This window comes from Athene cunicularia (genome assembly GCF_003259725.1).
Source record: "Athene cunicularia isolate RWA chromosome 14 unlocalized genomic scaffold, athCun1 chr14_part1, whole genome shotgun sequence".
Taxonomy (NCBI): Eukaryota; Metazoa; Chordata; class Aves; order Strigiformes; family Strigidae; genus Athene; species Athene cunicularia.
In genome coordinates, this window is record NW_020799118.1 from 10,354,318 (window position 1) to 10,366,369 (window position 12,052).

General features: G+C 40.0%; 1 protein-coding gene across 4 annotated transcripts in view; it reads right to left on the minus strand.

Moving 5' to 3' along the window:
* Positions 1–12,052, minus strand: part of MAD1L1 (mitotic arrest deficient 1 like 1) — a 376,614-nt gene that overhangs the window by 326,718 nt on the left and 37,844 nt on the right. For all 4 annotated transcript variants that reach the window (XM_026859179.1, XM_026859181.1, XM_026859180.1 and 1 more), the window contains exon 10: positions 8,592–8,678. In XM_026859179.1, the coding sequence (XP_026714980.1) occupies positions 8,592–8,678 (87 nt within the window). The remainder of the gene's footprint in view (positions 1–8,591; positions 8,679–12,052) is intronic.

Genomic DNA, 12,052 nt, shown 5'->3' on the forward strand with positions numbered 1-12,052 from the left:
CTGAAAAATTGTCAGAATGGGGGGGAATGCAATTACAGCAGAAAAAAAAAATTTGTTTCACCATTAGCATTGCACAATAAGAAGGTTTGTCAGGCACCGGTTTAGCCTACACATGTTCACATCCGTCAGCATTTCCATGATAAATCCTAATTTTCTCCATTGTTGATCACATTGAACTAAAACTTGGTATGCAAGTTTTTAGCACAGATGCTCAAATAAATTATGCACATTAGTCATTTAACTTTCAGAGCAGCAAAAGAAAGCTGCTGGGGGTGGGGGGATGACTGCAATTTATGACAAGTTTTTTTTGCCTTACACAGCTAAAAAAGACAAGGCAGCTTACTTTTTCTTTTTGATTAAACTTTTCAAGCACTATGTCTTTTGTACAGCTGATAAAAATCCAATATTAGGAAAATGTTTATAACTAAAAATGCCCTCCCCCCACCAGCAGCTATATACTTACAATATTTCCTCCATTTACTATATTGCACCATGGTCTGTATGTCCACAAGTGCATACAAGCAGACACAGAGAATATTAAAAAGAAAATACATAATGAAAATACCAGTAATAGCAGGCTGAAGAAGTCATGTGGTAGAGTTGACATTATCCAGATGAGATATTGTTAAACAAGTGATTAGCTATAGAGCTGAACAAAGTTTATGTGCAGATCTGATCAACTGATTGAGACATCCCAGCCACGACAATGTATTTTTTATATCATATTCTGCGCAGTATCTGAACCAACACTACTTCACAGCAGTTAAAAATCCTACAGAATTCATATTTCCCTTAGTAAACTGTCTCAGTCTATTCTGGCTGTCCCCATTCCCCCCCAAGCACTGGGAAACCATCACTCTGTTTAAAATAAACAGTATAAACAGTACTCTAAAATACTTTAGAAAAATGCATAGTCTTCGATACCCCTGTTATTACAGCAACTACAGGGCAATATTAACTGCCAGCAGGTTCTGCATTCACTTATAGAGCAATATTATGAAGAAATGACTAGTAGGTATTGCTTTTTCTTTTCTCCAAAATGGATTTTTCATGCATTTTTATACCAGAAGGTAGTTGATAGTGTCGTGAGTGTAAAAAGACAGAAAATTTATTCTGCATTCTGCCACCAATCTTCTGGCTTCTCATGACTGCTCAGGAAAGCTATATTGTAGTTCTAACATTACAAATTAAGAGACAAAACAGTTATATGCAACCTTGTTTGGCTGTTGATAACTTATAAAACACTTCAAAGCAGCAGTTTGAGAGCCATGGTCAGTACTGTAATTTGAAGATACTATATGGGAAGAAACAAAGGTGTATCGTGCTGTTGGGGGAGAAGGGAATAACAAAACCTTAATAGGTAGAGATAGATAGGAATCTATATATTTTATTTGCCTTTAAAATAATTAGGTGCAGGCTAGACAGGATGTATGGAATAGAGATGTTCGTTTTCATTCATGTGGTCTTCTGGATCTGCATGTGAGAATATGAGAAACTCAGGTCACTATTAATTGACTCAGCAGAACCCAGGGAAACACAAAGCTTCTCCAGAAACTCAGTACAGACTTCTTTGGGCCACATTCTCCTACCTTATCCATGGGACCATCCTTACGGCTTCAAAACTGATTCTAAAGATCCCAAACTGAAGGCTCTTTTTTTTTTCCAACTCATTAAATTTCTCAAGGCTTACTGCCACACTGCAGAGGCAGTAAGAGACAAATCCCTAAGCACTGGAAATCTTAAAGCACTATGATTTCCAGAGCTCTACACAAAGGTTGACAACAGGCTGAACTCATGATTTTACATAATACTACTGGTTTCAAAGTAGAATATTTTTGTACTGCTGCCTACTGCATAGCTGAGATTATAACTACTCCCTTTGTATTCATATCACAAATACAACATGGATGTGGGGCACTCTTCCTTTGGCCCGACAACCTCACGTAAATTATTAATTTGATCATAGCACCTATCCACTAAAAAGGAAAGAATAAGAATAATTAAAATAGATAATGTTTTGACTTCAAATTACTTCAATAATTCTAAATATTCATTCCAGTTTCCAAGAACTCTAGATATACATCTATTTCATCTAGGATTTTTAGGAATTTTAGTCTTACGGAAGTGAAAGATTTATAGCACAGATGTGAGTCATGCATAGAAGAAATGCTAGGCAAACTTGTCCTCTCATAACTTTTACAGTGCAGCTCTGTGTTGAAACACGGTGTCTGCTGTACAACACACCATCAAGAACAGTCTATACTTCCTATCAAATTAACAGATTATTATTATACATTTTTCTGGTTAATAATACACACTGCTACCTGGACACCCAAGGGAATGTGGAATCAGCATCTGCAGAGGAGTGCTAACAAATGAAAACTATCATTCCTTCTAGCAATAAAAATATGCACAAAGATCAGAGATGCTAGTAGGAACGCCAAGGGGCAATCATATTCCTGGAACAAGAAAAAATATTAAGAACAGAGTTAAACAGCTTCTACAATTTTTTAGTTATTATAAATGATCAGAGTACTGAACAGAGCCATGTCACAGATTATCCATGAATGTTCTTCAAGAAGCACAGTCAAATATAAGGTAAGAAGCCAAATACTAATATTTTTACTGGTTTTGCACTATACGGTTACTACAGAGCTCCAGGCTGAAAAGATGGTACAATTACAGCTATGTCTGTCCCCTGTAAGCTGTTCTTCACACTTTCTCTATTTTTTAAACAGAAAAGAGACTAGTTCCATGAGCTCCAGAACCAAAGTTGCCTCATTTCCTATGGATTTCTCTCTCCAAAGGTGAATTACTGATTCAAGTAGACTTCCATTTCTCATGAAAATAATACCAACAGCATTACCACAGTGCTATCAGACACCACAAGCCTTTGGAAAACATGGTATAGCAGAAATTACAGTATGTGATACCACCGTGGTGTCAGGACAGTGACAGACTCTGGCAGTCTCAAGACGGAGTGGCTATAGGAGCACGATCTCCGATAGGCACCTGACTGTCAATGTGATGTTTAAGAGGGTCTTTGGCTCGCAGGGCTCTGACACCTAACAGGGCATGACCTCTGGTTGCACCAACAGGATGTCTCTCCTGGAGATGGAGACCTGCTTTCCTTAAACTTGCTGGAATTTATCATTTTTGAAACCTCTACCATCTGCCAAACTTGACAGAACACAACAAACAAGTTCAAAAGTGTAGGGAAGGCACAATCTCATCTACATACACACACAAAGCCCAGTAATAAGCCTCACTTCCTCAGGAAATCAGACTAAAAATGGCACAATCACGAAAAGCAAAGGTCTGGGCAAAATCCCATGTTTTTAGAATTGGAAGCATAAGTCAATATCTTGGCTAAATTATTTTTTGCTTTCCTATTTTCTGCTAGGGACTAACTATACGATAAGAAAAAAATTAGAAGAGCTTTGTATCTACCCAATTAGAGTCATGAATACCCAGATGTTGCTCTAGAAGCTTACTATTTGGATATGTTTATTTGGAGAGAGTAGATTGGTCACTTAATGGGACTTTATCAACTACATTCTGGTATAAAAATGCATGAAAAGATCCATTTTGGAGAGAAGAATAAGCAATACCTACTAGTAATTTCTCCATAATATTGCTCTACAAATGAATGCAGAACCTGCCAGCAGTTAATATTACCCTGAAGCACTGTGAATAAACATTTGTCTGGTACTTGGTACACACACCCCTCCAAATATAAATCAAGGTGCAATGTGCCATATAGATGAACAAAAGAAGAAAATAAAGATCCCTACCTTGTCCTATATTAGACATTAAGTGCTTCTTTTGATCACAAAATAACTCATAAAGCCTATCAAAAAGCTAGCACTTCTTTCTCTGTCAGATAAAAGACATTTCACTGTAATTAAACTTCTGTCCAACTTTCCAGGAGATTAGGGGAAGAAGCCTGACAGGCTCTATTTATATTTGTGACTGACATTCCTTGGGACATCCAAGGAAAAGAGAAGATGGGCAATAGATTTACAACACACTTCTGAGCTAACAGCACTTATGGAGATGGACGGTTCTGAGCTTACCATCACTCATTCATTGGGTTTTTTTATTAAAAAAAAAAAACACAAAAAAAACAACACACTGCTGCCCAACTCCAAAGCATTTTCTGTTCAGTTTGCAGTCTACATTTCTGTGCCTTCAATCGTTTAGTTTTTTATTTCATTTTTAAACGACAACACACACAGCAGGTTGTTTGGGTAAATCAGTTTTACATGATTTATATGAATAAAGGTTGGTAAACAACCATGTCTCTTAACAGAGCTCTGTGAGCACTTGGAGAAGGAGAACATTTTTTCAAATATATTCTATGTATCCCTTTTCACATATGAAACCATATGTCAAAACACACAGCTGGGTTTCTGACACTAGGTGATGGGAATAAGCCATCAGCTCCAGGATCCCAACACCAAAATCAAAGATTTACTGCTTCTCTGTTTTACTGTGTGTCCTTCACCCTGCTCGGTACTAACTTCACCTATGTGTTTCCTTCTATTTGACTTTCTACAAGATAGCTCAATGGCCCAAAGTCAGTGTTACACTTAGACAACAAGAGCAAAATTAGAAATTATCACTTCGGTAAGGACTGCTACTAACCAAAAAGTACATTTTCATAGCCTGTCTTTCAGAATTAAAGCAAAGATGGAACTGTAAGCAGTGCCATTTCTTCATGCTTAGCCATCTCAGAGGACAACACTGATGGGAAGGGAAGTTTTCCCCTACATTTCAAATTCTAGAATGCTTTGCCAGGATTGTTTTAGGAAATCTCTCCAGAGACTCCCAATGTGCAGGTAGAATGCTGGAAAAATAAATATGCAGTTCTTCTCACTTAAAAAAAAAATAGTGTAACTAGATCATTTTTCCATAAAACAAAAGTTTATAACCTGCTTGCCTGACTTTCCATATTACAAGCTAAAACTATCAACTCTTCCTGAAAAAGTACATTTCAATGCACCACACCTTTAGCATTCACACTCGGGGGGGGGGAAATATGCTTAAACTAATGATGGCTGCATGGTTAAACTGACCCACTAAGCACTTTTCTTTCATTACCTTTTCCTAAATGGCAGAGCAGGTACACTTCATGCTATCAAAGGGGCCCCAAGCAATCTTCTCCTGGGCTTTCAAACCTTTGGATTGTTATCTTTGTTCTGCAGTTACAGGGCTCCACAATGCTTCCCACTGTTACTGCTGAAAGTATAATTTACTCTATTTACACAACTTGTAGCAACATGCTCCAAAACAGCAGTGAGATTCCATCACATGCTATTAATGGCACTTTCAGCTACATTACTCAGCAATCCTGAAGTCGCAAAGTGGAGAAGTGAGTTGCTGCTTATGTGTTCAGTGCAAGAGCAACCCTCTCCTCTTTCTCCACACTAGCACCACAGGAAGGTTTTCCTCCCTAGCAAAAACAGCAAGCTCCAAGGGAGTCTACAGAACTCAAACATGTAAACAATCACTGTTAAAAGAAATTGATTTAAACCCACTGTTCAGGAAATTCAGTCCTGTGTTTCTGTGTCTAAAAGCATCCAATCTGAGTGATACAGCAAATATGATATGCATTATCACTTGATCTCTGGGAGGCCTTGAGACACTGGCAATTACCCAGGTTACACAGATCCCCAAGCCAGGAGGCGGCAGATAACACTGCAAAGGCTGATGTATATAACGGTGTGTCCTTTTTGTGGTGTGATGATTTCTATTGCTTTTTTAATAAAAGAAACACTAGCTCTAAAAAAATGTTCAGTAATAAATGGAAAGCAGTTCAACAATGGAAGAACGCCACAAAACAAATTTAAGCTGTTTAGTGAAGATATGTGCCACTGGGAAAATGTCACTACTGTGTTTGTATACCATAATTCTCCACTCTAGATCAACTAAGGGACACTGAGAAGCAGATGAGCTAGATCTGTCTCCAGTTTTACAGAAACGGATGGGACCGTACATAGCAAATTTTTCCCTTGTGATACCTGCTCCACGCCTGGTTTGTTTCCTGAAGTCAATTCCTGCTCATATCCCACTACATTAGCAATTAACTCCTGCTTCACTACTAAGCATCTCCTCTTTTCAAAAAAAAACCAAAACCGGGAACTATTTCCCAAGTTGAGAGACAAACAGTAGCTGGCAAGTGTCGATCACAGTCACTAAACAATGTGAGAAAGGTACCATCACTGGGAATAAAAAACAGTAAGACGACTGCAGCATAAAGACTGAGAGTAAAAATACTCAGCTTGCAAAAACCCCTTCCAGGCACTCTCCTGTCTGTGTTTAAAAGCTCAGTGATGATCAAACATAGATGCACTGTACACAGACTCAATATCAGCCATTTAGGGAAGAGGGTCATATCACCATCTTTAACACCACACTCAAACCTCTTCTACTAAACTGAATTTTGCACTACATTTAGCAACAGGTAAGCTGGGACTATCGGTGATTTTCCACTTCATTGCCAAAAAATAAATTCAGATGTCAACTTCTGATGATGTTTTCTTAAGCATCTACCAAATTATTGGTTTTAATGGAGAAAATTAATCAAAGCTTCTTAGGGTAGGCAAAAATTCTTATGCCTTTATGCTGCACATTGCTCTATACACACATAACCACCGACTTTATAAATTAAACAACACTATCAGTACTGAGGACTTCACACATTTCAATTAAGGGCAAAAGAACCCGCAGATCAAAAAACAATAGGAAGCTCAATAAGTGCTGGGCTCAATCACTAGAGGGAGTCACGATCACATATTAAGTTACTGTAATACACAGACCATTCTGAACACAATTATGAAACAAATAAAAGAGAAGACCCAGCTAAATCTGGATGTCACTCAGGGAAAAGAGAAAATTAGATTTGCTTCCTTAACAAGATTTTATTTCCAAAGACTCAAGAACTTCTCCTGGGAACTTTCAAATCATCTGTAATGAAAGGTTTTTTAAAATGTATCTTATTACCTACATTTTAAGACAGAATAAGGTATGTGACAGAAGAAAGCCTAAATTATCAGTTTTGGAAATGACACACAGCATTGCATCAAGAAAATGTTAGAATTTTAATTTAAGCAGCTTTACAGCCCATTTCACTTGAAATCAAAAAGTAATCTTAATCATGTTTTTATTTTTGAACTAAATTGGCACAGTTACATCCAGCATGAACAGGCACTACCAAAAGGCTGCTTTTTCAACGGATGATTCCCCTTAGCCATTAATAAATTTAGAAAATGCATTTCTCTGACAGGCTGTGAAAAGCAGCCTGAAAAAAAAAAAAAAAAATAAAATCAATAACTCAAACATTACCATCATTCGTTGATTTGATCATTTGATCAGTTGTGGGTTTGAGAGTTTGCTTGGTTTATTTTTAATATAGGAAATGTCTTTTTTATATTGGTGAGATCTTTTCCCCCCCTTTAAACTTCTCAGCAAAAAACACAAAACAATTTGGCCAGCTGCACTCACAGGAATTTACACTTGACTAACAATTTTACAACTGACTACACAGTTTCATTAACAGCAGCAGGACATGCAAAGCTTTTAACACCCAGCATGAATCCTGCCCATCATTAGTAAGGCGGAGTCCAGAACACGATCATCTCTTCAACCAAAATCTACCATATACCTCAGGGGACACATTAGCAAATGCAGCCCACAGACAAACTAGAAGTTCTTGTCCAGTGCTCAATTACACAGTAGCTGACCGCTTTACATTCAACACATTTACAACAAAGGTTGAAATTCTCCGCATCTGTTGCTTAGCCAAGTCAGTTAATGCAAACAGCCCAAGAGCCTTTTGGAAAGATACAGGTATTGTTTTTAAAAAGAACAGACAACGGGTTCCTAATGTGAGGAAATAAAACAGTGTGGGAAGCAAGACTATGTGCACTAAAGATGAGAAGCACTTTCTGGCATGCTATGGAACCACGTTAAGTAAGGCTATGTATAACCAGTGCACTCTGAAAAGTTAAGCTCCGGCAGACAAATTCGTTTCCCCTATTAGATACTCACTCCCACTACAGGGCAAAAGCTTGAATACCCTCTAGTTTCAAACACATATCTTCCTCTATAAACAGACTGCTCTTCCCAAAGTCTAGCAGTATTTTGCCACCAAAACTGCAAACATGCTTTTCCACCGCTATCTATAAAAACTGGTGCTTTAAGTAGTCAAATCACAGTCCTCAGGGCTCCTACTCCCTTTCCCACACCCAAATGACTACTTTGTACATTTTGTTGTGGCATTCCCTTTCCAGATTAAGTGGCCTGGGAAACAAGCTCACTTCCCCTTGCAAACACTTTAGCTTATAAAATAAAGCTGGATAAACTCTTGACTGCATCTATCTATAGTTCTTCATGTTTTTCTTCCTACAAGGGTTTAAGTAAGGAAAAAACTCCTCATCAACATGGGAAAGAAGACAGCATGGAAGGCTCTGTGAAACAGCAAGGAAATCTAAAGAGCTGTTCTCTCAAGTTTTAATTCCTTGTTTTCTTTCCACACACTTTAATACAACAGTGTCTTGCTACCACCATCCACTACTGGTATCACTCACCTGTTTGTGATGGTAGAGTTCTGCTCTTTCAGCACAAGCTCTCTTTGCTGCAGGGCCACAATTTGCCTTGAGAGATCATCAGGTGTCCTACACAATTAAAATAAAATAGGAACTTTTAAAACAAATTAGCAATTTTTAACATATCATTCGCTGAAAAAAATGTGCGCCATACATAAACATTACAAAGGTCTCAGCAAAAGCAGACAAGGCAATTTCACCCTTAGAACAACACAGGGTTGCATCCTGTCCAGCTGTATTGGGTTTGCATGCCAAAATTTTGGTAGCCAGGGGCTACAAGGGTGGCTTCTGTGAGTAGCTGCCAGAAACTTCCCCCATGTCCAGCAGAGCCAGTGCCAGAGGCTCCAAGACGGACCCACCGCTGGGCAGGGCCGAGCCCATCAGCAGCGGTGGCAGCACCTCTGGGATAACGGACTGAAGGAGGGGAAAAACCTGTGCAACTGCAGCCGGGGAGAGGAGTGAGGGTAAGTGAGACAAACAAGTGCAGAGCCCAGGTCAGTGACGCAGGAGGGGCAGGAGGTGCTCCAGGCCCGGAGCAGAGGTTCCCCCAGCCCGAGGTGCAGCCCCTGGGGAGGCAGCTGTGCCCGGCGCCCAGGGAGGGGAACGGTGGGGCAGATCCCACCTGCAGCCCGGGGGGGACCCCACGCCGGAGCTCGGGGTGCCCGAAGGAGGCTGTGACCCCGTGGGAAGGTCCCCGCGCTGGAGCAGGCTCCTGGCAGGACCTGTGGCCCCGTGGAGAGAGGAGCCCCCACTGGAGCAGGTTTGCTGGCAGCACTTGTGACCCCGCGGGGGACCCACGCTGGAGCAGGGGAGGAGTGTGAGGAGTCCTGCCCCTGAGGAGGAAGGAGCGGCAGAGACAAGGGGTGATGAACTGACCACAACCCCCATTCCCCCTCCCCCTGCACCACTGACAGGGAGGAAGGAATAAAATCAGGAGTGAGGTTAAACCCGGGAAGAAGGGAGTGGTGAGGGGAAGGTGTTTCAAGATTTGGTTTTCTCATTACCCTACTCTGATTTGATTGGTAAGAAATTAAACTAATTTCCCCAAGTCGGGTCTATTTTGCCTGTAACAATAATTGGTGAGTGATCTCTCCCTGTCCTTATCTTGACCCACGAGATTTTCATTTTATGTTTCTCTCCCCTGTCCAGCTGAGGAGTCCAACCTGGTCAACCCACCACACCAGTTTACAGAAAAGCCTGTTTTATTAAAGCCATTGCTCTATGCTATAATCACCATAGAAGTCGCAGCATCTCACCACTGTTCACTTCAACTCATAAACCAACTCCAAAGCCACAGAGTCAGCAAGACCAAATTCTTCGAAGCAAGCAGCCTGCATAGATATTCATACCAGATGAACAAACAGCTTATCACTGGAAGACATATATCTTTTTTTTTTTTTTAAATACATAAGAATAGGTGTTCACAACCTTCTCTCCATCCTAGTGCTCAGCACAAATACACAGGGGTGAGCACACCCAGCATTACTCTAATTGCTACTCAGCTACAGAGTCTCAGTGGAGCATGATCACAGGATTATTACCAAGAGGATAAGAAAAGGAAGAAGTAAATGTATATAGACTGTACAATTCAACAACTCCAGCTACTGCTGAATATTCTCTGATAGTGTAGAGGTTCAGCTACATCACAGGTGACTCAAAGCAGTGTTCCCACACAATTACCAGTGTGCTGACTTCAGAGTCCTTCATACAAGCAGTGACTCCAGAGCCATGGGGGGAAGAAAAAAAAAAATAAAAATCCATCAGCTCTAGATAACACTTCAGATACCACTCTGATAACCTTTTCTTGTCAAAGAGATCAAACATTTCTACAGATCTGCTAGCAACAGCTCTGCAGCTGTCAGGAACAGCTTTATTTTTCCATCAAATCCAATGATGAATTCTTAAAGCTGGTGGAATGGGATAAAGATAACCCTAGTTTGGCAATCCCATAAACGACTATCCCACATCAACAGCCTCTGCATGAGATAACTGTTCTTTTCAAAGTCTTTAAACCATGCGTGCAAGAGATTCAACTCTAAATGAAGACATTTTATGAAAAAACACAAAAATATTTTTTCTTGAGCCACCAGAAAGGGTTTCCCATCCCAGAAGAGAAATACCTGTATCACACTCTCAAAGGAAAGGAAGCTGGAAAGGACATCACAGTGTGTACTGGGTATATCCTTGTGCTACAGCAAGATGCATGACCCCCAAAGGGGAAGAGTGACCCAAACCTTGAAATGGGTTTTTCATAGGGAGCAGGTAGAAAGCTCTTTTGGCAGAAGTCAAATCTGTAGAAACACATTCTGTTATGTCCCCCAAAATGAAATTCAAGGCTTCACTGTTGCTGGCAGATGAAAATAAACCTGGTCAGATTTTACATTATTGAAATACAGCCCTGGAATGAGGCTTCTGCCACTCCAAAAACTGAATAGGTAGATGTGCCTCTAGCTTGACCATTGGGATTCTGACTGACTCTAGGACTAAAGAAGCTATTTCTCTGATGATACATACAAACTATTCACATACAAAAAAGGTTAACAGTTTTTCTCTTTAATCATCTGTCACTTCCAGCCAAGTGAAAATCAGTTAAACACTGAGCTGATCAAGATAGTAAGGATTCAGTTCTGGCAATCCCAATTCAAAGGTTCCTGCTTTGTGCTTCCACAATTGCACACCTGAACGTTCCTCAGAAGAAAATTTTGAGGCCTTTAATACCACTTGTGTTACATGCAAGCCTTATCAGTTGATAGATAAAAAAACAGATGGATGTAGTCTCTCAGACAGTGGAGACACATTACAGCAGTCAAAAAAAAATAAAAATCTGTCAACAGGATGAAACACTATCCTTCAAAGACATTGCACTCAATGGCCAAGGAAACTATGAGAACAAACAAGCCATGGCGATGGCTTGACTAAAACATCTAAAATTCAAACTCTGGTAGCAGAAACGAGTCCATTTTAAGGCAGCATGCACCTGTGTTTTCAAATGTGTTGCAGCACTAGATAACACCAATCTCCTGTAGCTGAGCCTGAAGGGATTCTTAAACTGTTCCCTATCTCCTTACCAAGGGCTACTTAATGGCTCCAGTCTAACACAAGCCACATCTCCACATAACCCAAGAGCAAGGGAGGAATAACACTGTTTTTTTGGAATCTCAGTTCTGAAGAACTCAAATCTAACACTGCTTTAACTTTGGTTTCCAAGTTGGAGGACTCAGTTTCATTTTACTGGTATATTTACTGGAGAACTAAATTATAACGTATGCCAGAAAGTGAAAGACAGCTGGTTTTGCACGCTCCATAATGTCTGCAGAGGGGAAAAAAAAAAAAAACAACACCCAAAAACAAACAAAAACCACACACACCAACAACACAACAGCAAAAAACCTGCAAGAGATGTCTATAAAGCTACAATCTGATTTCAACATGGGTTGATTAGC